Source organism: Apostichopus japonicus, chromosome 17, assembly GCF_037975245.1.
Source record: "Apostichopus japonicus isolate 1M-3 chromosome 17, ASM3797524v1, whole genome shotgun sequence".
In the NCBI taxonomy this organism is placed as follows: Eukaryota; Metazoa; Echinodermata; class Holothuroidea; order Aspidochirotida; family Stichopodidae; genus Apostichopus; species Apostichopus japonicus.
Genome location: NC_092577.1, coordinates 28,732,374 through 28,759,601, shown reverse-complemented (window position 1 = coordinate 28,759,601; position 27,228 = coordinate 28,732,374). Strand labels below are relative to the sequence as shown.

General features: G+C 37.1%; 2 protein-coding genes across 4 annotated transcripts; both read right to left on the bottom strand.

Annotated features, from left to right (window-relative positions):
• Nucleotides 1–554: 554 nt before the first annotated feature.
• LOC139984288 (mRNA-capping enzyme-like) lies at nucleotides 555–20,567 on the bottom strand. 3 transcript variants are annotated; one of them, XM_071998135.1, is made up of 15 exons: nucleotides 20,433–20,567; nucleotides 17,831–17,916; nucleotides 16,433–16,646; nucleotides 15,828–15,992; nucleotides 14,785–14,924; nucleotides 13,217–13,317; nucleotides 9,351–9,547; nucleotides 8,240–8,372; nucleotides 7,581–7,655; nucleotides 7,101–7,265; nucleotides 5,957–6,028; nucleotides 4,035–4,135; nucleotides 3,587–3,653; nucleotides 2,880–3,009; nucleotides 555–2,193 (listed from the first exon to the last, which is right to left on the bottom strand). In XM_071998135.1, the coding sequence occupies exons 2-15, from the start codon at nucleotides 17,883–17,885 to the stop codon at nucleotides 1,997–1,999; spliced, it is 1,812 nt and encodes a 603-aa protein (XP_071854236.1). In that variant the 5' UTR covers nucleotides 17,886–17,916; nucleotides 20,433–20,567; the 3' UTR covers nucleotides 555–1,996. The 3 variants fall into 3 exon arrangements, with proteins under 3 accessions (XP_071854236.1, XP_071854237.1, XP_071854238.1); XM_071998136.1 differs by having other exon boundaries at nucleotides 20,322–20,451; XM_071998137.1 differs by lacking the exon at nucleotides 20,433–20,567 and adding an exon at nucleotides 20,346–20,413.
• A 2,562-nt stretch (nucleotides 20,568–23,129) lies between these two features.
• On the bottom strand, nucleotides 23,130–27,217 carry LOC139985240 (uncharacterized). Its single transcript, XM_071999513.1, has 2 exons — nucleotides 27,105–27,217; nucleotides 23,130–25,891 (listed from the first exon to the last, which is right to left on the bottom strand). Exons 1-2 carry the CDS (start codon nucleotides 27,131–27,133, stop codon nucleotides 23,251–23,253), a joined length of 2,670 nt encoding a protein of 889 aa, XP_071855614.1. The 5' UTR covers nucleotides 27,134–27,217; the 3' UTR covers nucleotides 23,130–23,250.
• Between the last annotated feature and the right edge of the window lie 11 nt (nucleotides 27,218–27,228).

Genomic DNA, 27,228 nt, shown 5'->3' with positions numbered 1-27,228 from the left:
TTTGTATTTCCTAACAGGCTTGGAGCCAAGGTGTGTGAGGGTGCGAACGCCTTCCCCCCCCCCCCCCCATTCTCAACCTGAACCAAAACTTCAAAGCAGTTAGTAACAAACCTTGCATGCAGACCTAATTATAGACCTAAGTCAAAGCCTAAATATGCCTCAGAATACACCATGTCAAAAATTCAAAACTTTTATGGGACCCGCCTTCATTGGAGTCATAGGAAACTGAACCCCCTTCATTGCAGTCAGTTCCAATAACCTCAGTATTTATTTTGTAAAATACTGAATTTGTCTCTGCCTATCGGGGGAAGATTCAATTGATAGCCTATTAGGAGAATGATATATTGCAGTTTGATCACTAACTGATGATCCATTTTCAGTTAAAACATTGAACTCAATCTTGTGTATTGTGTATGTTCATGACGATTTCATATGTATTGCGATTGTGTATGTTCATGGCGATAGCATTAGGCACAAAACTAATTTATAATAAATATTATTATAATTAATTTTTATATGTTGTAGACTGTTAATAATAAAAATTACCAAAACGATACTATCAGTCAATATTTATATGCCACTTTCATTTTCAAAGAAATGACCATTTACATATCTGGAGTTCATGTATTAAAGGTGATTTGGTCTAACACACAGACCATTCGATCTGTCCATTAGATGCAATACAAAACTCAATGGCCTTAGTATTCATTCAATGTGAACCCAACGTTTTGTCAGTTCTATTAACTCAAACAAAACACTTTGTTTAGATTCACTTAAACCAATCAGCAGCCTTGGATGGCATTTAACACCCATTTATACTTTTAAAAAAAAAAAATTGTGATGCACGGTAAAAAGCTTTATTTGAGGTCACAAGAGTCTAAAATTGCTACAGAAACAATCTTTAAGACTAAAAATTTCTGCCTCAAGTCTTCCTTCAATATGATTTCTTTCGAAATAATATTACGATTTCATATTATGATTTCTTTTGAAATCATATTACAATCTGATTCTTGTGTGAAGTGATGTCATATACTTCATGCTATGAATATTCATAAACTCAAACACACAATCTTACAGGAACATTCCAATTGTCAGCCATTGTGACACTAATCTTAAAAGAGAAAAGTGTATTCCACACGCTCAAGAATTCCAGATATGGTCGATTTAATGTAACCTATTTGGACTCGCTAAACACAGTGGGAGGTCCGTGATGTCATCTCGGCACAAAGTTATTCCGTCCACGAAATATAATACCTTTGGAATGTTTGATTAACTGACAATGTTCTCTGTATTAAGGAAGCCATCAAACTACACATTTTTGGCAGAAATATTGTTTTCCTTTTGTGGATAAATGATTCAATTATTAAGATAAAAGCAACTTTTTCAGACGAACTGCCACGATGACTTCATTCACCCTGGTTGTTGCCAGATGCATAAATAAAATATCACCGAATTTAAAAACAATTCTTATCACTCCCAAACAAAATGCTCTGTAGATGTGGTTTTGAACCTAATCTGCAGAAATGTTTTCCAGCAATTTTTGTTTATAAAGTAATCCAATTTCAGACAGTATCCGTTTAATTAAATTGAATACAATTGGTGATGAGTGCCATTATCATAGCCTTGCACAGTGCACTCTCTTCCTTTCAATGAATTTTCAAAAGTCCACGAGAAGGTCAGTTTTTAAAGACAGGGTCAGAATATCCGGGTCAGAGTGTCTGATCTGTCCACTGGAGCGAAGAAAATTCACATTATCTCTACATAAACCAAAAACAATTTACATATAAAGCCATGCTTTCTTCATTCTCAAGGACTGGACTATACTGGAACTGTATGGAAAGCTGTGCAGAAATCCAGACATATCCATTTCCTTCTTGAACAATTTCTCGGTAATTCGGATCTCCTCATCTATTGGAAGGCGAGGGTGGAGATCTCGGTCATCGCTTCAAGCGTCTCGTCGGTTGATCCTCGTTTTGTTTGTTATTTTTCCCCCCGCTCATCTTGGAGGTGGGGGTAGCATGAGTTTCCCGTCCATCATACCCACCCCGGATGGACCTTCCATTCTTCGTCGTTTGGGGCGTGGTGAAGAGGTGCCACCAGGATCTGGTCCTTTCTTGGGTTTCATCGCGTGGTTCTCGATAAAGTCTAGAAGTTTGTCCTTTGTCACTGGTTTCATGATGCTCTGACAGACGGCTGAAAATGAGATATACATACAAAATATATATATGTATATATATATATATATATATATGTATATATATATGTATATATATATATATATATATATATATATATAAATATCCCAGAAAAGTCCCATACTATGTTCAAAATGTCTTAATAAAGACATCAACTATAACCTTCTCTTGTGGACAGCAACACTACTCATCACACTCCCAAGGCTGCCACACTCTATAGCTTACCTCTCCTTCTCCCCCTCCACAAAAACCCTTCCTCTGACCCCCTCCTCTACCCTCTCCTCTTTGCCAATGTCCTATAGTCACCCCACAGGGGTACTTCAGGTATTGAGGAGCTCCTCTCTGTTCTCTTCTCTCGAGGAGATACATCCCCGTTTCTGTTGATCAGTCTTATATCAGATAATAGACATATTTAACTCCCCCTGTCTTCCTCCTTCTGCCCCCACCCCTCATCATATACCTACCTTGTTTCACTTACCAACAGCACCCATCACCAGCCCCTCCCTCTCCCCTCCATCCTATGCCAACATTTTTCACTAACACCGTCCCTGCTCACCACCCCCAACCTGTTCTTTACTTACATATAGCCCCCCATTCTCCACCCCCACCCCAGCCCTGTACCCAACCCCCCCCCCCCCCCGCCCAACTCTGCCATCCTACTTCTATATGTTCTTCATCACTTACCAACAGCAGTGGTGTAAGCGTTAGGAAAGCTCTTGTCCGTTCTTTCCCGCATGAAGACCCAGTGCTGCTTCTTTTGATCAAATTTGCATTCGACGATCTTCTTGTTGTATTTCTTCAAGGCATTTGTGATCTGTGTTTGTAAATTAATGATAACAATCATATCAGAGAGAGACAAGAAGAGATCAGAGACAAAGGACAATGGAAAAAAGACAATGGACAATTGGGCAAAGAATGCACTTTGGTAGACACGGAGCAAGGCTAGACTAATGTCACGTAAAAATGGTAATACTCCAGATAGATCCCTGACCGACAGACGGACCCACAGACAGACAGACAGACAGACAGACAGGTAGAGAAGAAAATAGAATGAAACAATATACATACAATATACATACAATATACAAACAATATACAATGTCTTTCAATTTATCCCAGAGAACATGTTGGTGAGAAAAAGTAGCAAAACAAAACCCTATATTTTCAATATCTTCAATCCTAACAAACAATAACAGCACAAAAAGTAATCTTTCATTAATTAAACATTTCCTTCATTTTTCTTGTGAACATATTTAGCCAAAGTTTTGACGGTAAAGTAGAGAATGCGTTCTTTGTTGATACTGTCTTCGCAACTTATACTCTTCTTAACAAGAGGCAAGACCAAACCGTGCTTCCAGTGTAATATAAAAGGCATGATCATTCCGACTCACCGGCATTTGTGCGAATGGTTCCTTCATATGGTTCACATAGAGAAGTCCCTTGCTCTCTTTTAAGCATCTAGAATTTTCAAGATGAAAAAAAAACAAAGAGAAAAATTAGAACCTGGTAACTGGTCAATAAACTTATTTTCTCATTATTTGACAAAGTTGGAACAAACACCAGAATTAAAAAAAGAAACAAAAATTCAAGATGCAGTTGTCAAGTAAAGTGTGAAAGTTTGTAACCATAGTAAACGATTGGTAACCAAACACCACCACCAATATTGATCAAGAAATTGACAATTGTAATCCTGTAGCCAATGATTTGAATCCTATTCTAGCAAGAAAAACTTTGCCCCTCTTGAAGTCAATATTTTCTGTGTTGTTCATGATAAAAACGAGAAAAAGGAAAACTGGTGGTTTCTCATAGTTGGTGACCAAACATATAAGTCAGACTCACCCAGTTGCCTGCACTTCGGTAATCACCAGTCTAAAATCAACAGAGTTTTGACTGGGTGGTTTCCACTTGAGTAGGATACGACACCTTCCAGGGAAATAAGGCTGAAAGATTGATATAAAAGAAATGACAAAACAATAGCATCAAGGAAGAAAGGAAAGGTACATATAGTCTCTACATATCCTCTAAATATCCGACATATATAGTCTCTACATATAATTATATCTTCATATCCTACAAAAAGGCCCCACCTATCCTTGTATCCTCTAAATATATCCTACATATAGTCTCTACATATCCTCTCTAAATATATCCTACATATAGTCTCTACATATCCTCTCTAAATATATCCTAAATATAGTCTCTACATATAGTCTACATATCCTCTAAATATATCCTACATATAGTCTCTACATATCTCTAAACATATCCTAAATATAGTCTCTACATATCTTCTCTAAATATATCCCACATATAGTCTCTACATATCCTCTACATATAGTCTCTACATATTCTCTAAGTATATCCTAAATATAGTCTCTACATATCTTCTCTAAATATATCCCACATATAGTCTCTACATATCCTCTACATATAGTCTCTACGTATAGTCTACATATCCTCTAAATATATCCTACATATAGTCTCTACATATCCTCTAAATATATCCTACATATAGTATATACATATCCTCTACATATAGTCTACATATCCTCTAAATATATCCTACATATAGTATATACATATCCTCTCTAAATATATCCTACATATGGTCTCTACATATCCTCTACATATAGTCTCTACATATCCTCTAAATATCCTACATATATAGGCTCTTCATATCCAACATATATTCTCTATAAACATCCTACATAGGCTCTACACATCCTACATACATACTCTCTACATATCCTCCAAATATATCCTACGTATAGTCTCTACATATCCTCTAAATATATCCTACATATAGTATTTAAATATCCTCTAAATATATCCCACATATAGTCTCTACATATCCTCTACATATAGTCTCTACATATTCTCTAAGTATATCCTAAATATAGTCTCTAAATATCTTCTCTAAATATATCCCACATATAGTCTCTACATATCCTCTACATATAGTCTCTACGTATAGTCTACATATCCTCTAAATATATCCTACATATAGTCTCTACATATCCTCTAAATATATCCTACATATAGTATATACATATCCTCTACATATAGTCTACATATCCTCTAAATATATCCTACATATAGTCTTTACATATCCTCTCTAAATATATCCTACATATGGTCTCTACATATCCTCTACATATAGTCTCTACATATCCTCTAAATATCCTACATATATAGGCTCTTCATATCCAACATTTTTTCTCTATAAACATCCTACATAGGCTCTTCATATCCAACATTTTTTCTCTATAAACATCCTACATATCCTCTACACATCCTACATACATACTCTCTACATATCCTCCAAATATATCCTACGTATAGTCTCTACATATCCTCTAAATATATCCTACATATAGTATTTAAATATCCTCTAAATATATCCTACATATGGTCTCTACATATCCTCTACATATAGTCTCTACATATCCTCTCTAAATATATTCTACATATAGTCTCTACATATCCTCTATATATATCCTACATATGGTCTCTACATATCTTCTACATATAGTCTCTACATATCCCCTAAATATCCTACATATATAGGCTCTTCATATCCTTATATAATTCATATATCCAACATATATTCTCTATAAACATCCTATATATCCTCTACATATCCTACATACCTAGCCTCTACATATCCTGCATATACATAGTCTCTACATATCCCTAATAATAAGCCGGAAATACAATTTGATGAACAGCAGAGAAAAAGTTATTTATTTTTAATTAATTACCTCTTTGAAAGGTTGGAAGATAAGTCCATCCGTCTCATGTGATATTTGCTTTGAGAAGTGACCTGTGAGAATCTAAAAACACAAAGAGAAAAAAAAAACAAGAATATTCACATAAATTGACTGTGAAGAAAACAAATTTTTGGTTAAAAACCAATGACCGTTGCTATAGTCGAGTGGACAAAGGTGGTGGCATTAGAAGCCATGAAACGTACCATCTGGAAGGTCAAGGGTTAAAGCCCTGGTAGGCTAAAGAAAGATAGATTTTTCATTTGGGGAGAAATCAACAGATTTCCCCATCTGAAATGGTCTTCCAAACAGTAATAAAAAAAATTGAAATTAGGTTAATCTCTTAATTGCATAGCCATCCTGCTTGAAGTATATGTTATAAACCATTCAACGTCTTAGTTCTTCAGCTGCTGAAGAGTACTAAAATAACTGCCATCCAGTCTGATATTCCAGGCCGATGTTTCTTGTAAACATATCCATGAAGCAGGGTCGAGAGTTAAAACCACTTTAGCCCTATCATTCACTACATTCAAGGGATACTGAATTTAATTATATCTATGACACATAGAATGAAAGGTAACATGCCGGTTTAGCTCATGAGTGGGCAAGCTGTAGCCCACTGGCTACATGATGCTGTCACAGCAAATGCTTCAAGACCATATTTAGGCAGCCTGTAGAAAACTTATGACCAGTAAAAACATGAAATATGTACAGTTTAGGGGAGCTGGAATAAAGGGTTATGGCCTACTTTTGACATATGGATGAAAAGTATTGACAACTTTTCTAATCTTTTCTTTGCATTTATTTAATTAAATAAGACTAATAGTCCTATATTTCCATTTCTGAGTGTTGGGACCCAAATATTGGGTACAAAATTTAACTGTGGAGGTCCCGGAAGATCCATTTCGTGCCGACCCCTGGTTGAGCTCCTATCTTTGTAGCTTCTTCAACTTTTGGAAATAAAAAGATTTCATCAGCAAGAATACACTTGTCCTTCCTTTAAATATACTGTACCAGCGGGGACTGACAAGAACAAAAACCAAACTACACACATAACGACCACTGATAAGAGAGTTGGCCGACGAAGGACTGGGGAAGCATCTAGCCTAACGGGTGTCAAGATACAAATGTCCCTTACATTTTTGGTCTTGGTAATGTCCCAGAATTCCTTGCGTCTGATACTGAATGGCTCCTGTTGTTTGTTGATCCAGCCTTTCTGCATGTATTCGTGTCGGACGTTGATTATCTCCTTCTGTATGCACTGTAACCTTACATCGTAATTCATCTTACCAACTTCCTCGCCCTGGTTAAAAGAGAGGAGGAGAAGAAGAAGTGGAAGTGAGTTTTCTGATAAAAATAGAAAAAAAAGAAGAAATAGAAAAAAAAGTTGGAAATAGCCAAAAAATAGTTGGCATAGATTGGCCGGAGGGGACAGGGGACATGTCTCCTTTTTCTTGATTCAATAATACCAATAAATATAGAGATGTCTCAAAGAATTCAACAACCCACCACACGTATTCACAACCCACTCTTAGGTCACGTACCCCACCCTCCCCCAACCTACCCCCTCCCCCCTCATAGTCTGCCTATTGACAATGTCAAGGTGATTGGAAGTTACCTGAAATTGCACAATGTCGTATATGAGAAACCTCGGGACTGGATTATCATCGTCATCTGTGTCAGTGATCATTTCCTGGTGAGAAATGGAGATAATTGTAAAAATAAGTGAAATTTTAATTGAGTTGCATTTTGTGTATAGTTCCCATCATAATGACATGTAGGTTGTGGGGAAATTGGGGAGTGTACTCATCCCCCAACATCCCAACTTAAATAAACACAGATTATTATTATTTTAATAATATATCTAATCATGACACCACTTAGTATAGGTCTGCTGCCTAAGCAGGCTCATTATACAAGTAACAAACATATCTTCTTCTTTGACTGGGAAAATTGCTCTCGGTGAGAGATAGTAAAAATATCTTCAAATGATACAATTTGTCATCATTTCCAGCCTCTCTAGCATACTTAGGGGTCACCATGTTCCACCTCTTTAATAACAAAGGTACATACCCTCTTAACAATTGATTTATAGGGAAACTTTACAACTTATTCTACCGGTTGACGATCGCATTTGGTTGTTTTTTTGTGGATTTGTCTCTACCTGCTAGTCTGACATTCTCTTCTCTCTTCCATAGAATGAAGGGAAACAAGGGCATGAATTGGCTGAGTTGTGTTGTTGCCTACTAACTTGGACGATCAATTTGATAAACTCACCCCGTCGACTAGCGTATCAGACAGAAATCCTTCGCTCTTCCGCTTTGGAAATTTGAAGACTGGAGCGGAGAAAATTGTGTGGTCGCGGTCAAAAAAGTAGTTTTGCCTCGCACCGTCAATTAATAACATATACCTGTATCAGAAGAGGAAGGAAGAAAGAAATGAATGTTCAAAATAATGTGATTGACCCCAAGTGGAAACACCACCTGTTAAACCTTGCTGCCCCATCCCCACCCCCTCCTGCCCAACCCACTAGATAGGAAGCAGACACCTAACAAGTAAAGCTTGTTCAACTCCCTCCCCATCCTCCCCCCCCACCCCTTCCAACCCTCATCCGAACAACCATAATTCCTCAAATGAAACAAGTACATACTATTTGATAACTATCAACAGAGGGCTTCAAAATAGCTTCTCTTTGCAAAATGTCCAATATCAAATGTCAATTATGAGAGAGGAGCCACATTTTCCTTCTTTCAATCATAGTGATCAATATGTTTTACTGTCTCATTATATTTCCATCTTTAGTTTCATGGTAGCTATGCACATTGTTGTCTTTAGTATTGGCATCAAATTATAGTGTGATAGAAAAGTGCTTTCTGGAAATTTGGTAAAAAAGAGATATTTCAACAACAAAAAACTATATAACAATTAAAGAGTGTTACATACCAAGAAACATATCACAGAGTTATAATGAGACTGGCTGTAATCTGCTCATTTAGAGCTGTGGCAAACCCTGTAATATTTTATAACCTTGCAAGGCAAAATGCAAAAAAGTCTAAAAAGCAACTTTTTTATCCAAAAAATAATACTCTGGGAAACATTTCCACTTAACTACTGGAGCATATCTGGTAGTATTTAGGATACAATACCAGACCAAAAAGAACTAACACTGGAAGCCCAGGTTATGTGTATCTGTGTATATATCGTCTTACCACCAGGCTAGCAGCCGTGAATTCTGAGGGGGGGGGAGGGACACTGACAATTTAAGGAAGGGCGCAATATTTGTGTTTGTTATAAACAGTGAAGTTTATGTACACATGGTGGTGGCACAGATGGTGGGAACATTAGTCATGTGAGGGGGAGGGGCGGAACAGACGTAATCCCGTCTTACCTGAGTCCGTCTGCCTTCCAGCTGACTTTGTAATGCATCTGTTGAATGTGGCCGATGTTTTGCATGTCCATGGACACCGGTTGACAGCCAGGAAACTCATGTTTATTGAACCCACACATCCTCTCCACCTTCCTACGTAGCCTTGTCAATTTCTCAAACTCTGTCACAATTTCCACACCCTTGACACCTTCCATGAACTAGAAAAGACGAAGAACGTTTAAAATAGAAATTCCACGTCTATTCCAATATTGGACGGCTCTTTGAAACAGACACGACTGTTCTCACACTGGTGAAAATTCAACTTAACACACTCTTTAACTTTCAACGTAATAAATTATTATTTTACGGCAGTGTAGTAGTGTATACAGGGGTATTGAGATCCATGTCGTGCGTTAAGGAGATATAATATGCACCTTGATTTTGAAGTCTTCATTTTCCTGAGAAGTACATTATGAAAAAAAAATTTTATTCTTCATCCCAAAGTTACCTCCTAAATGTCCCTGAGGCAGCAGTCAGTAAAGTACTTACTGATTATGTTAACCTGTTGTTTCTCTAAATTTCACTAAACTCAACCAAAATATCTTCTTAACTTCATATGGGGGCAACAGAGTACCCTTAGATGACATTCAACACCACTTGTCCTAGTGCCACAAGTTTGTAAATGCATTGTAATATATTATTTGTTGACCTAAAAGTCTTTGTTTTCTAATGGCATTTGTGTGGTCTTCTGCAGAACTGACCTACTGGTCTGTGTGTTAGACTAGTTAGTTAAGCCACTTTGATTGATGAATCTCAAAGTGTCTAAAAGGTCAATTCTTAAATATATCTCAAGTGCTTGCTAAAACCTGAACTAAGAGCAGTGTTGTGCTTAACACCCTACAACATACTAAAATTAATGTTGTGCATTAAATGTTGTAATATAGTGATGAAATTACACATCTTATTGCATGTTGTCCTTAACACCCTACAAAATATTAAAAATTAATGTTGTGCATTAAATATTGTAAAGTTATGATGATATTACACATCAATTTGAATGTTGCCCTTAACACCCTACAACATACTAAAAATTAATATCGTGCATTAAATGTTGAAATATAGTGATGAAATTACACATCTTATTGAATGTTGTCCTTAACACCCTACAAAATATTAAAAATTAATGTTGTGCATTAAATATTGTAAAGTTATGATGATATTACACATCAATTTGAATGTTGCCCTTAACACCCTAAAACATACTAAAAATTAATGTTGTGCATTTAATATTTTAATATAGTGATGAAGTTACGTATCTTATTGAATGTTGTCCTTAACACCCTGCAAAATATTAAAAATTAATGTTGTGCATTACATATTGTAAAGTAGTGATGATATTACACATCAATTTGAATGTTGCCCTTAACACCCTACAACATACTAAAAATTAATGTTGTGCATTTAATATTTTAATATAGTGATGAAGTTACATATCTTATTGAATGTTGTCCTTAACACCCTGCAAAATATTAAAAATTAATGTTGTGCATTACATATTGTAAAGTAGTGATGATATTACACATCAATTTGAATGTTGTCCTTAACACCCTACAACATACAAAAACTTAATGTTCTGCATTAAATATTGTAAAGTAGTGATGATATTACACATCAATTTGAATGTTGTCCTTGACACCCTACAACATACTAAAAATTAATGTTGTGCATTTAATATTGTAATGTAGTGATGATATTACACATCTAATTGAATGTTGTCCTTGACACCCTACAACATACTAAAAATTAATGTTGTGCATTAAATATTGTTATATTAATGAAATTGCACATCTAATTGAATGTTGGCCTTAACACCCTACAACATACTAAAAATTAATGTTGTGCATTAAATATTGTTATATTAATGAAATTGCACATCTAATTGAATGTTGTCCTTAACACCCTACAACATACTAAACATTAATGTGGTGCATTAAATATTGTAAAGTAGTGATGATATTACACATCAATTTGAATGTTGTCCTTAACACCCTACAACATACTAAACATTAATGTTGCGCATTTAATATTGTAATATAGTGATGATATTACACATCTAATTGAATGTTGTCCATAACACCCTACAACATACTAAAAATTAATGTGGTGCATTTAATATTGTAATATAGTGATGAAATTACACATCTTATTGTACATGTTGTCCTTAACACCCTACAAAATATTAAAAATTAATGTTGTGCATTAAATATTGTAAAGTAGTGATGATATTACACATCAATTTGAATGTTGTCCTTAACACCCTACAACATACAAAAAATTAATGTTGTGCATTTAATATTGTAATATAGTGATGATGTTACACATCTAATTGAATGTTGTCCTTAACACCCTACAACATACAAAAAATTAATGTAGTGCATTAAATATTGTAATATAGTGATGATATTACACATCAATTTGAATGTTGTCCTTGACACCCTACAACATACTAAAAATTAATGTTGTGCATTAAATATTGTAATATAGTGATGAAATTACACATCTAATTGAATGTTGTCCTTAACACCCTACAACATACTAAAAATTAATGTAGTGCATTAAATATTGTAATATAGTGATGAAATTACACATCTAATTGAATGTTGTCCTTGACACCCTACAACATACAAAAAATAATGTTGTGCATTTAATATTGTAATATAGTGATGATATTACACATCTAATTGAATGTTGTCCTTAACACCCTACAACATACAAAAACTTAATGTAGTGCATTAAATATTGTAAAGTAGTGATGATATTACACATCAATTTGAATGTTGTCCTTGACACCCTACAACATACTAAAAATTAATGTTGTGCATTAAATATTGTAAAGTAGTGATGATATTACACATCAATTTGAATGTTGTCCTTGACACCCTACAACATACTAAAAATTAATGTTGTGCATTAAATATTGTAATGTAGTGATGGTATTACACATCTTATTGAATGTTGTCCTTAACACCCTACAAAATATTAAAAATTAATGTTGTGCATTAAATATTGTAAAGTAGTGATGATATTACACATCAATTTGAATGTTGTCCTTAACACCCTACAACATACTAAAAATTAATGTTGTGCATTAAGTATTGTAATGTAGTGATGAAATTACACATCTAATTGCAATGTAGAAAGCATAAACCATCACACTATGCCCTTTCATCACTACTATATATAGTCATTGGTGGTTCCAGGATTTCATGATAGAGGGGGCCCCCTGGTTGCGAAAGCACCATTAGATACCGAAATCGTTACTGGTATGGCGGTGCATGAGAATAATACATCGGTAAAATCCACAAAACAACCCCCTGTGTAAAGTGTGTTAATTATTTCCACTTTGTGCAGGCCTGTGTTGAGGATAGCTATAATATCTGCAGCTAGTTCTTAGTGCCAAACAAACTTCAAAAGAGGTGGCATAAGCACACAGTCCCTGTAACTGCCGCTGAAAATTTTGTAATTGAATAACAGGGCATATGATTAAACGGCTGTCTCCACTAGACAACCCTGGTGCCACCTAACACACTTGATGCTTAAGTCAATGCTACCTCAATATTTATTACCATGTATAAAAGAAAAAGAAAGAAAATATTGTGTAATGCAATTTTTAATAATCTTATTTCATTGGCCTAACTTGATGGTCAAGAGTTACTGACAGTGATCCCTTACCACTTTGATCCCTAACAGTGATCCCTTACCACTTGTTTGCAGTGTAGAGCATTTTTAATAATCTTATGTCATTGGCCTAAAGTGATGGTCAAGAGTGATCCATTACCACTTTGATCCACTTGATCCCACTTTGACCCCTAACAGTGATCCCTTACCACTTTATTTTCATTCACAGCATCTCTGTTCCTCCCTTTAGATGGAGAAGCGCTCGGAATGCCTCCGTTAGATGGACTTTCCTCATCCTCATCGTCTGCTTCTAAAAAATGTTTTTAATTCAAAAGCACAAGAAGACTATTAATGTCCCTTATATTAGCAACAAGATTCAAGGGCAAAGTTCAAATTGGGAGAAATTGCAGGAAAGACTGAGACAAACTGTCAATAGCTGGATGATTCACCACATATAGAATAAATTCTCTAAAAGAAGAAAATTACCATAACAAAGATAAAACTGATATCGCTGTTTAACAGTAAGATGACAAAATAGGTACATTTGAATAAATTATATCATTTGAGCCAATCACAATGTTCTTGTGTTGGTACGCAGCAATGCAGTGACATTTCATTCAAAAATAAGAAACATCTAAACACCAACCAGGAAATTCCAGTGTTGGTGTGAAACTGGAATCACACGTAAGGATGACAAGCACAGCTGTACACTAGTCATGGATATCTTCTTATGGCACAGCACCCTAACAACACCAAACTTAAATACACATGTGTGTACACCAGTCAGTGACATCTGCTGATTAGACAGTACTCCAATACCACAACTATTATACACATATATGTACACCTGTCAGATAGGTCTGGCAGTGTTGCAGCACCAGTAGAACACCTGCCTCAAATACACATACATGTACACCATTCAGATAGGTCTGGCAGTGTTGCAGCACCAGTAGAACACCCAACTCAAATACACCTACATGTACACCATTCAGATAGGTCTGGCAGTGTTGCAGCACCAGTAGAACACCCAACTCAAATACACCTACATGTACACCAGTCAGATAGGTCTGGCAGTGGTGCAGCACCAGTGGAGCACCCAACTCAAATAAACATACAAGTACACTAGTCATGAAGTTCTGGTGGTGTAACAATTTCTTAATAACACCTATATTAATTCACATACCTGCTGATGGTAAAGCCCCCTAATATCACCAACCTTGGATACATACCTGTACACCAGTCAAAAAGTTCTGGTGGTGGTGGTACAGCACCCAAATAACACCAACTTTAGTGCACCTACCTGTACACCAGTCAGGAAGTTCTGGTAGTGGTACAGCACCCAAATAACACCACCTTTAGTACACATACCTGTACACCAATCAGGACATTGCAGTGGTGGTGCAGCACCCAAATAACACCACCTTTAGTACATCTACCTGTACACCAGTCAGGGAGTTCTGGTCGTGGTACAGCACCCAAGTAACACCAACTTTAGTACACATACCTGTACACCAGTCAGGGAGTTCTGGTGGTGGTACAGCACTCAAATAACAACAACTTTAGTACACATACCTGTACACCAGTCAGGAAGTTCTGGTGGTGGTACAGCACCCAAATAACACCACCTTTAGTACACATACCTGTACACCAGTCAGGGAGTTCTGGTGGTGGTGCAGCACCCAAATAACACCACCTTTAGTACACCTACCCTGTACACCAGTCAGGAAGTTCTGGTGGTGGTACAGCACCCAAATAACACCACCTTTAGTACACATACCTGTACACCAGTCAGGGAGTTCTGGTGGTGGTGTAGCATCATTAACATCTCCATACTGCTTGAAGAGATCTTTGATGTAGTGACCTTTGTAAATACCAGGTGGCCTTGCCTGGGCAAAGATTTGTACAGCCATGTCAATGCTATAAAAGAGACCAAAGAGGTAAGTTTCACAGAGCTAGCAAAGTACATGGAATTGAGTACTGGATTAAAATTTTTTTATATCTTTATCAGCGGATCAGCTTGTAGGGACAATATTCTAATGCTGATACCACTATAAACTGTCTTTCAATAACATACTTGTAAGCACTTGTATTGACAATACGAACAGTTCCAAACCTTCATCTGATAGAAACATGATATTCATACGGGTCAGTACAAGTACTGTACTTTGAAGAGGGAAATACATTATACAAAGAAACAGAATTGTCCCTACTGAATGGAGCAGATGGATTAATCATGAATATGCATGACCTGACTATGCTGACTGGAACATGATCTAAGTATTGCACATCTATTAAATACATTTTAGCATCCTTTTATGCACTAATCCTTCAAACCCTTCAATTACTTGTAAAGCATAGAACCATTTGAACGACATTGTTAAATATTCCACAAAAAACAATCAGTTTTCAGACAGAAATAGGTCTGATTGGTTTCTAGGTGTTTCTTAACACAGGGGTGAAAATTTATTCTGTGCCAGAGAACTTGCACATAGTTTCATATTTCCATATTTATCAGATAAGCTTTTGAAGAACATCTGTTGTGACGACATCACACAGACCAATGACTGTTTTCCACTACCTTGACGAATCAAGGGTTCACACGGTTAAAAACGGTTACATTTAATCAACCATAACTTGATGGTGGTAATCAACTAACAGTGTGGAATATTTATTCTCTTTTAAAGATATGTCTTTACATTGTCTACCAATAAAACATCCCTTTAACAATTCACATTTCAAAGAAATCTCAAAACTGTGCACCACCAAAAAAACGGTTAGATTTAAAAAGGCGGTTTCTGATGAAACATTGAAATTTTATACCTCCAGTCCATTTTCTCCACCAGATAGGCACAAATCAGGAAACCGGACCTGTTGAAACCGTGAGTGCAATGAACTCCGATAACGTCCTGCGGGTGCTGGACGGAGAAGTTGTTACATATCTGTATGAAAGTCTTGGTCTGATCCCTTGATGGTGCTTCGCCGTGGCTAGTTATGAAAAACAGATACGTCTGAATGTTACTAACGATGAAACCGTTAATTACTTGGACGAAGTCGTCAGGTGTTTGGGAGGTAAAGAATGTAAAGGCCTGCTCTGAGGCATTGATGTCATATTCAACCTTTGCCGTACAGAAGCATGCAAGAGATTTATCACATTTAAAAGGTGAACATCTTGAAAAGTAGAGTAGCTACAGAAACATTTCATAATTTGAATCAATTAATTTGAATCAATTAATTTTGAATTAATTAATTTGTAATAAATTTCATTAATTTAAAAATTACTCATTAATATATTTTCTCCTACATTTTCTTGGACTATGACATATATAACTTAGACTAAAGAAATTCTGCCTAAAAAGTCAGCCTTTATGAAGTGGTAATTTATTAACAGTGCACATTGTGGTTACATGAGGACCTTGTTTTCTCACCCTCTACATTGCAACTTGATGTATTTTGCTCCGGTTTTCTCCACTTCCGATTTGTCGTAGAATCTGCTGGTATTGGTCAAGTCCACTACCAGGCCAACTTTTCTCTGCTTGGACTGGACGTAAGCGAAGATCATTTGCAAGTAGAATCGATCTTCTTCGGGTATTTTAGAGTCATAGTGAGAGCTGAGAGGAGTTTTGAATGGCAAGAATTTCTCTGTAAAGATATAGAACAGAAATTATAAATAATTGAAGACAACTTGATGTAGAAGTCATCAAACGAAATAATATTTCAATCCAGACTTCCTTGGGTATTTATGATGGTGTATGGCATGTTTTTGCAACTCTGCATTTCGAAGCTTCTCTAAGAAATCTCCCGGGACACATTCAAAGATATGTTCAAAATTGTGAAAGATTAGCACAGTATACAAATTTCATTAGCAATTTATGTTTCATGTCACTAATAGATAAACCAGAGATGGCAAAAACTGAAAAAAGATATTTAGATATATTTATATATATATTTATATTAACATATATATACTGATAAAAAAGTGTCCTTTAAAAGACTCATTTTCAGACTAATCATTGTTACAGTACAAACACTCAAAAAATGGGTTGTTTTGGTGGTTTGTTGTTTTTAGTCAAGGGACCTACTTTTCCAATAGTCTGGAAGACCATGCAGTCTAAAATCTGACCCCTGCACACCAAACAACTGATAAACACAAAGGTTGAATGCTTTCTGGTATCGATTTGTGCTGCTATCAAATGATCGCTTTCAACCAATTCAAATAGTTTCATACTTCATTTACATATTTCTTAGTGTGACCGACAATCATATACAGTAGGACTCTAACACCTGGTTCTAAGAAATCATTCAAAGATCAACATCAATGATATGAGTTTTGCATACATTTAATGACTAATTCATAACCCATTCATTCTGTAAAAAATTTTTGCAGAACATCTGTAAAAACTAGACTCCCTCTGGACATTTAGTTCAAATTAGTTGGTTGGGGATGACGGATGTAACAGATATGTCCCCTGATAGGATACCATCAGTAATCAATCAACTTTGTAATGTTCCAAGACATGTCAATGAAACATTAAGATGTTTTAGGCTAATCTTTCTCATTGGAGTGGTATGCATTTTAGCAGTGCTATTAATGCAACATACAGAACAGTGTGTACAGGGAAACGACTGTCAGATTTAAAGGAAAATGTGACATTTTGGTACGATGATTCAATCAGACAAAAGCATTTCATGTTTACAAATTTCTTGATATATAAGGGGAATGCAACTTCATTAAATACAATAGTTTTCCCTCTTTAGCAATTTAACAGCAGGCAGATGTCCCATTGCAATTCTAACCTACAGTATCATAAACAACTTAGGTTTACCTGCAATTAACTGGCCTTTCCTTGGACATTTCAACCATCTGTCTGGTAGGGCCATCACTCTTCAGAAGAGGACTTTATGGCTCTCTCTGACAAAAAAAGTTTTAAAAAAAATCAACCATTAATTAGCTCAAAGTATTTTGTGAAAACTTACAAGGAAGGAATGAAAGTAATAATCGGCAATGGAACTCCCATGAACTTGTCAAATGGTTCCAATAGATCCTGAGAAAGTACGCTTGCCCCTTTTTATCCCTTTATTTTTAGTAGCACCATTAGAGCAATTTTTCGTCAAAGAAAAGGTGAGTTACACAAACCCCCACAAAAAGAGATCAAATCATACATGCAACTGTTGCTGTTAAATAAAAGTTCTGCAAAAGACACATGTTGATGGATAAGAAAATGCCAAATAGTACCTGAAAAGATTTCAAGTGGCATTTGGTTCAACTTTATACCCTGTGAACCAGGGGCCATTTTAAAAAGAGATTGGGATGGTCTTGTGAACCTTTGTTTCATCCCAGCTTTTGAGTCCATAAAAACAATCTAGCAATAAATCAGTAAGAAAACCTGCAGCAACTCTGCAAATTCCAGCTGCATCAAGGCTGAAGGCTGAATCAAATTGATCAAACAGTGGAGATTATATCTCTGCAGATCAACAGTGTCTACTGTGTAAAATATAGCTAGAACAAAACAACATGACCTTAGCAACCTGTCAGCAGTGATGCTGCAGCACCATCAATGTACTGCTTTTGACACAGAGTCAGACAGTAAAATGTACTTAAGGAAACTGATCCTGATTGGTTCCCTTCAGTTACTGTTACCATCAGTAACCAATGAGCATACCAGTGGTGGCAGCTATTCACGAGATCGTTAGTTCATAACGTACTGTAGGTCTATGTAGCTACACTGTTTAAACTGATGGATCCTGTGGATGCTGAGAGCCTGTGTTTGAATTATCTCGCTAAATTGTATCATTGATGCACTGATAAAGCTCTTCATTAAGCTTCAATTATTTTTGTGAATGTTGATGCATCAATGTTACCATTACCAAACTTTTAGCATGCCCACAAAGCATAGGTTAAGGTGATTAACCGATGATCCGGTAAATTAGTATCAGCCCCCCCTAATTATGTACAACATAGCCTAGTAGGGATGTAATGGTTTACGCCTTAAAGTTCATGAAAGGCAGGCTACTATTAAATGTGTTTCTTGGTAACTGGTACATTTCATCCCGTTGCCACATCAGCCCCCAACCAGCTGACCTTCCACCTCTTTGCCTATGACCATTTTGTCCCCTGTAAATGCTATAAGTTTGCTCCCAAATTTAATTTGCTTAATAGCTTAAATGCATATATATATTGAAAAAAAAGGTTGAGTACATTTCTTGGCTAATTAGGCTGTTAAGGCAAGAAATACAAGTACCTTGTCATTAAAGCACATGTATTAGGAAGTAAACTTTAATTTAATGAAGAAAGCAACTATCAGACAAGCACATTATTCATAGAAGGCCTAAGTTAAGCCCACTGAACAAGACTAGAATACAATTTCATGAACAAAAAAGATTATTTGGTGAAGAACTAGCTAGTATTTGGATTTTATTTTCTTGTATTGCTAAATGGGTTTATCCTTGCAAGTTGAAATAAAAAACATAAATAAAATAAATTCAACTGATTAGCCTTGGGCCTAGAGGAAAAACTGGTAATGGTATTGCTATGACAGGGAAAAGGCCATAAACAATTATGTTTAGGCTACACCTGAATATGAATGGGTTAAGTTGGCAAAACTCCTACTACTGTAGTCTAGAGAGGACATATACGCCAACCGAGCGCTTCAAAGTATGAGTAAGAGAAAAAGTTATTATACAACAAAACAAGAGTTAGTAAGCTTGTCTTTGGAACAGTCCAGGCTAGTTGCATGCACAATGTCTGATGGCAAAGCATTCCAATCTTGTAAGGTGCGGGGGAAGAAAGAATATTTATATTTAAATTCTTTCTAGCGTAGGAAACTTGGAAGTTAAGATCATCAATGTTTATTTCTTGTGTTAACACTTTTTGCTGGGATTAGATTGTCTTTATCTATTGATACAAGATTGTTATTGATTTTAGAAAGCATTTGTAGACGTGTGTGCTTTCTTCTTGGTTTTAGCAGGGGCCAATCTAATTCCTCAAGCATATTTGTCACACTGGATTTATAAGAGTAGTCTGCCATACAAAATCTGGCTGCTCTTCTCTGAAGTCTGAATAGCTTCTATTCTATCCACATCACACTGGTGCATAATAAACTGTCCTGTGTACATTAGTCTGAGCATCTTGAGTTTCGTTGCCAAACTGGTGGAGAAACAGTAGGTAGTCATTACATTGACAAACTTATTTCGCAGAAACGGTATTTCTCCAATATCGTTAAACGTAAAATGCACAGCGGAAAGTCGCTGACATTGGCTAATAACTGCGTAGTCTAGGCTTGGGCCTAGCCTGGCTAGCCTATGCAATAGGCTTACCTAATTAGTTGGCAAACACCTTACTTTGAAAATCACGACAGGACTAACTAGGTTTTCAAGATGTCCTCATGTAAGCTGGCTAAAACTAGGCTAAGTAAGATTTGCACTTACAGCGAATGGACTATACTGCAATAGGTAGACACTGGTTTAGATACCATTTAGCCTATCTTGTTATTGTAGTAGATCGGCTTGAATTTCTTCGTAATTGAGAGAGAATAACAAAATGACTTATGTACGAACGTAATGACGCATAGCGCCCCCATATATTTACTGGAGGTTACAAAAACTTGCGATACGCTGATATCACATAACAAGAGTTTGAGGATAACGGCGTATATGTAGATACCGTATCAAAGTCGTGTAAATTTGCCAAAATACGGACACAGGTTGAGAGCTTCAATATTTTAAATTTCATCATTTGCAATGCCCAACCTTCATCATGGTATATCAACAATGTAGTCCATTTGGCTCAAAGATGCCATATTAAGACTTGCTCAAGTCTTTATAGTCTTGTGTGTGAACAAACCTGTAATATCTACCCAATATCTACCCGATATCTACCTGACCAGCCTACGATGTTTTAAGCTTTTAGCTGTTTGGCAGGGGAGGTTGTCGATCTGAATTATCTCTATCTCACGGTAATCAAGGATGAAAGTTGGGTTTGTGTCGAAGCTGATGAGCTGAGCCATTCACAAAGAATTCATTCAGCCTATGAATAACTACATGCTGCTAGGATCGAAACGTCAGGCCGGCACTTTACTTTTGCACAAATAAATTGTATCAACATTAGCACCGCAGGCCTATCTGAACTATAGTAACACGTATATTGTATATTTTTGACGCTTGGCAAAGTACCAAGAGTGTATATTATGTATATACATCAACCGTATTGCAAGGATTGAGTATCTCGGTCAGGCCAGGGCCGATCCAGGATTTTATAGAGGAGGTGTGGCCGGGATAACATCGAAGATGACTGGCGTATAAACGGTCTGGGGTTCATCACCGGAACAAAAATTGAAAAGGAAGCATTTTTAGGCGTATTTAGGCTATAAATTAGGTCAATACTTAAGTCAACATGAAAAATTGTGTTAATAATTACTTTGTGAGGGTAATAAAATGGGAAAGGGTCAGGGTGTACATTCCAAAACGATCCTACTTGACCCCCACGTACGGGTTGTCAATAAAGATATTAAGTCTACGGTAGGTACTTTTCCCAAAAATGTTGGCACGTGCCGTTGTGCCCGCACCCCCTCCCTGTCCCTTTTCACCTACCCACCCCATTTCCCTCGATCTGCCACCCGTGCTTCCTATAGCTGAACTTGACCCGTTAGAGATAAAAGTTAAAAGGGGCCGAATGGAGAAGTGCCCTCAATTTTGTATATAAAACACTGAAAAATTTCCCTTTTACATAAATTAGAAGTTCTCCTTTTTTTCTGTTAATGAAAAGTACCCTTTTCCAGCTTTTTGAGTTTAAAACGCACCATTTGTTTACTTTTTGTAACTAAAAGGTGTTGGTTTGTTAAAATTTATATTTGACAAAGATAACTGCAGGGAAGACATTGTACTATTTTGATACAATAGTCCTACGATGATTATTAAACTGAGCTGTGTACCCTTACATAAAAGAAAAGGTATTTTATTAAAGATACAAAGAAAAAAACAAAGTAATGCTTTCATAATCTAAGCTGGATGGTCAGATATGAAATCACTGTATCAACTTATAAGACGTAGGCCTACTTTGTTTATAGCTCCATGGTATGATAAACTCATTTTGGCGCAATTACTATATATATTGGAACTAACAGAGATAACACACGAGTGGCAGTGTATTGGGGAATATCGACTCACTCTATATATTTTGATAAAGGCAGTTATAGCTAATGATGTTAAAAATAATCTATAGAGAAGGTACTTTTTTAAATACAATTGCAATAAATCAATTGCCATTTAGTTGAAAATTTTTAATTGAATTTCATGTTGCTTTGTTTGTTTGTTTAATTTCCAGTTATAAATTTCAGATCCTCCTTGTGGTTTGTAGCCTCACCAACGGCTGCCTTTTCAAAAGATAAATAAGTTAAAAATATATATTTCTGTCACATATTTTGCCGTGCGTTTTCAATTTATTTCTGTCACATTGAGGTTAACGAGGATATTGTAAGTAGTCGCAATCATCTATTTGGCAAATAAACAAACCACTTTTCTTTTCTTTTTTTTTCTTCATTCGTATTTCAGGATATTTTCCCTCATCTCATATGGCATTCTCATTTTGTATGGTCATTTCAGCTTTGGACATGGGAACCCTATGTTCAGCCTGTGCTTGCACGGATGTGCATGACAGGGTTATCTGTGAAAGGCTGCTAATGCAAAAGCACACATTTACTGATCACTGATTTGGTATATACATGCTGTGTATATAGAGAAGAAAAGAATTGTTTTGGTGATGATCAAAGGTCATTAGAAGTTGCTGTTGGTCAGAGAGAGAGAGAGAGAGAGAGGTGGAGAGAGAGGTGGTGTGGAGAGAGGTGGAGCCAGCTGTATGCGTGGAGAGAGAGAAGTGATGGTATCTGATGATAAATAGCTTGAAGAATCTCATTGCGACCAGCCTTCTCTCTCTCAGCCCCTCGCTATCTTAGAAAATAGATGGTTTTGTTGAAGGTCTGAGAGCAAAAAGGAATCACTCGGTAGTCGAAGCTTTAGTCGATGCCGCGATGCAATTGGACCAATGATAAACATTGAAAGGGACAAGAGATATAGAAACAAGACCAGAGTTCAAATTAGTAACAGAAATAAGTTGTTTTCCATTGCCTTTTATTTGATTCAACAAATCAGAAACATGTTTTACTACGAATCTGGTCGGATACCGTGAGTTTCATGATTCGTTTTCAAGTTGTTCTACACCATCGAAAATCGTTTTCGTTGCCATGGCGATTCAACTTAAATCATAAATAATCAAACTAAGAGCGAAAGTGAATATGGAGCAAATTATGAGTCCAAAAATCGCAAGCCTAGGCTCCATCCCTAGATCATCATTCCGATTAGTGGCAGACGACACCTGGCTACTTTGAGAAGGCGCGTCCCGACTTGCTCGTTCTATGCCCCTTTGAGCATGCGTAGACAGGTCAACTGATCTGTTTCTACGATGTGGTTTCTGATTCCAATAAACAGCAAGGTCGTCGGCACAGTGTTGATCACCATTGTTAGGCACCTCATCGATAAGTTCACCGGTGCCATGGAAACTACTTTGGCAGCTGATGGATGATTTCTGTCCTGTTTCGTCGATGCTCTGACAGGTTTGTTGTTGTGTCCTTTCCTTCAATTTAAACTTTTTGGATTTTTTATTTACGGGAAATGACGTCAAAGAATCCGTCCATCTTAATCGACGATTGTTCTTTTCCTTAAGAGCAGATGTCTCGACGAACTTGTCTCCTTTTCTTTCCTCTCTCACCAGAGTTTTGTTGTGCCCCTCTCCTGCTACCTTCCTGTCTGTTCCATACTCTGTTTTGCCGTTGTCATAGTTTGAACTCTCGTAGCATTTCTGTACATCATTGTCCTGATTATCATGCATGACACAATGTTCAACGACGAGACCGGAGTTTCGTACAGCGGTTTTGCCTTCAACAATACCGTCTGTAACTGAAGCATTGGCTGGTTGTTTCTTACATTTTGCCAGAAACTTTCTCTTTTGTGATGACAGAGATGTCGTCACGTGATTTGAAGTGGAGGGCGCATGCGTAGATACAGGAGATGCAGACAAGGTCAATCCTGTCAACTCGTTGGTTGCTGCAACATTTGCAATTATCTGGCCTTTAGCTGGTGAGTTGTCCTTTTCGCTAACAGGTTGAATAACTCGTGACCTACGACCAATCAGGTACCGGCTTACAGTCTTGGTTTGATTCTTGCTCAAATCGAATCGAACACGCTTCTGTACCTTCACGTTCTTAATTGGATTGATCAACATTTGATTCGAAATATTTTCCTCCTTGTGAATGTTTAGAGTCGGTTTTGGTTTATCTGGGACTCGATCCACAAGAACCTTTGGTTTCTCAACAATCGCTGTTACTTTCTTTGTTTCGTCTCCATGGAATGTCTTCTTGGGCTTGATGATCTTATTCTCTTCTGTTTTATTTCGAGAGATGATGCTAGCAGGAGGAGTAAGAATGACATTTTTGTCATCAGTACCTGGTGGAGAGTTTGACAATTGATGAGTTGAAGGGTGCAAGGCTCCAGGAGGTAAGACATCACTGACTTTGCTGTATATAATCTCACCAGGATGGATGTCACGAGACATAATTGCATGTGATGATGGCGGTAACATTGGTGGTGATGACGGTGGTCGCATTGGTGGTGATGATGGCGGTGCTTTTGGTGGTATAGTTGGTAATGGTGTTGGGAACAGATCCGGTTCTAATGCACACCTATCAAGTGCATGCGGGCGACACGGAGGGTAATAGGCCGCTAAATTATATTGATAGCTTAAACTTCGGTCATGCTCCTCCGCCCATGGCATCGGAGGTGGGGGAGGTAAGATGCCACCATGATGATATGAGTCAAACTGAGATACAGGTGGAGGCATCCAAGGGTCAAAGTCAGGATAGACCTGTGAGTAGTTTGGTTGGAATTCCAGAGGCATTCTACCATTGAAGTTGTAGAAGAAATCGTAATGATATTCTTGGGCAGTTATCGGAGGCCAGAACGGACAAAATTCATTAAAGAATTCCCTTTGGTGTATTCTATCTTGGTGAAGTTTCTCTTCAACCCAGATTCTGCTCATTCGTCTGTCATCTAGAAACCATTGGAAGACAAACCTGTCTCGGCGGTTGTAAGGTTCTTTAGATTTAACCTCACATTCTACCTCAACTGTTGCTCTGACGAGATCGCCGATGTCCGGGTGAGCCTCCTCAGACCAGCAGGGAAAAACATCCTCTTCCATATCTGCCGAGGTCTGCATCCAGGGTAGTCGGCCTTCTTCGGCTAAACTTGCCAAAGTCGAATCATTGCAACATGATTCTTCATCGGTGTTATCGTCCATCGGTAGAGGACTTGCTAGCAGAGTCATGACTTGCATTCTGGTCTTCAGATTGTTGACATCTGGTTCCAAAGTCGTGACCGGGCTTTCATCTTCTTGGCGTTTCTCGTCAAGATTCATTCGTTGGTATTTACGTAACAGCCAATGACACTTGGCTGTTACTTTAATCATATCGCCGATGGTGTTGGCATTTACTCCAGTGACGTCATCACATTCTGAGGTATCAATCACGGAGTCGGTGTCGCTTTCGTCATCGGATTCGTCATCGTTGTCGTTGTCGATGTGACGATCATTGATGGCGTTAAGCGAAATCTGTGCTGGAACTGGTAACTGTTGCACTTGGTCTTCAGTGCCGTTGGTAACTTTGTTCCATTTGGAGACATGGTGTTTAGAGGCCTCCGTATTCCGAGGGAACCGCTGTTGTGGTCTCTCCTCGATTTGTTCGGGTCCGGTAGTCAAATGGTGACGTAATCCGGCCGAGGGGGTGTCTGTCAGCTGCTGGTCAAGGACACCGAAGGGGCCATCCAATGTAATAGGAAGAGATCTGAAAGAAGATGCAAACGATTTCAATATTTAAATATTGCATAAACAAATAATAAACAGTTAAGTAACTATTCACAAGAAAGCCACCATGTGTACTTTTGACGAACACTCTTCACAGTGCTATATAGATTGTATATAGTAATCTATTTATCATAGATTAAAGTGACAGTTTAGATAGTATTTATCTTCACATTGTATAGCGACTATACTTGGAGACATGGTGATTCCCGCCATAACGTAAATCTACAGTGACTGTCACGGATTTCGGTATGAGGCGAATGGTGGGCAAATCCCAAAAGTTTTATACAAACGAACATAATATGTTGTGAAAAGTGTTGCAATAGGTGAACACGGGAATGGGGTACCCCGGATAAACCCATCTCTTTAGTATCGCATTAGGACAACACATTTGTTTAATAGTTTTCTGATTTGGGAATAATGAAGATGATAAAATCTTCAGTACTTTAAAGAAACTCTAAGGAATATATTGCAACATTTTCATGTTTTAGCAGTACAGGGTGACCTCAGTCTATGTAGTTGGTTTGCACATAGACAGCAGAATACACATGTGGGAGAAGACGGGACAGTCTTTGGTTATCATTAAATTTAATATTTCTAGGTTCATATGCAAGCTCATGCAGTATTGTATTAAGCCAGAAGAAAATAAAGTATAAAGTTTTATATTTTAAGTCCACAGACATATATGTATAGTATTTTCACGTATCATATAATCGCTGATTCGCTATGTCTTACATTATTTTTATGATAAGAAGGTAGTATAAATATATTACTCCCGGTAATCCTCGGTAATCCTCGGTAATCCCGGTAATCCTTAGAGGATTGGCAGACCGAGAACGAGAAACACATTAGCGACATGGATATGTTATAAACACCAAATGTTTCTCTCTATACAAACAAGGGGAAACTGAATGTATCCTATTCCAACACACATATAGATTATCTAAATTAAACTTAAAATGCTAAAGAAAGGAGGGACTACATACGGCAGAGCGGTAGTATCAAATGAAGGTTGGTTTTTGCAACCGTGGGAAGGGAGGGAGGGACTAAACCACTGCGTTTAACACACCTATACGGGGTTTATAGACACCTAGTAATCTTTACTGTTTATGTGAATTCCCTGTAATTAAAACTAGCGATAAAAATTGCTTTTCCTTTTACTAAATCAACTAAAATGGTAATGGAATAACTCTCACCTTCCATTTAGATCGGATGAAGCGTTCATTTTGTTGAATAGCTTTGATAACTGTGGAAATATTTCCGAAAACTTTGCGTAACTCTATAGAGATTTGCTTAGTCGTGCTTGTTGATACAAACTGA

What these genes read in the sequence shown, in the direction of transcription:
- LOC139984288 (XM_071998135.1), bottom strand. Translation starts at nt 17,885, where the DNA reads ATGGCCCTACCAGACAGATGGTTGAAATGTCCAAGGAAAGGCCAGTTA. An exon ending in ACATTACCAAGACCAAAAAT is followed by an intron (nt 6,029 to 7,100) that starts GTAAGGGACATT and finishes TTGTGTTTTTAG; the next exon opens with ATTCTCACAGGTCACTTCTC. An exon ending in TCTTCCAACCTTTCAAAGAG is followed by an intron (nt 4,136 to 5,956) that starts GTAATTAATTAA and finishes TCAATCTTTCAG; the next exon opens with CCTTATTTCCCTGGAAGGTG.
- LOC139985240 (XM_071999513.1), bottom strand. Translation starts at nt 27,133, where the DNA reads ATGAACGCTTCATCCGATCTAAATGGAAG. An exon ending in TCATCCGATCTAAATGGAAG is followed by an intron (nt 25,892 to 27,104) that starts GTGAGAGTTATT and finishes ATCTTCTTTCAG; the next exon opens with ATCTCTTCCTATTACATTGG.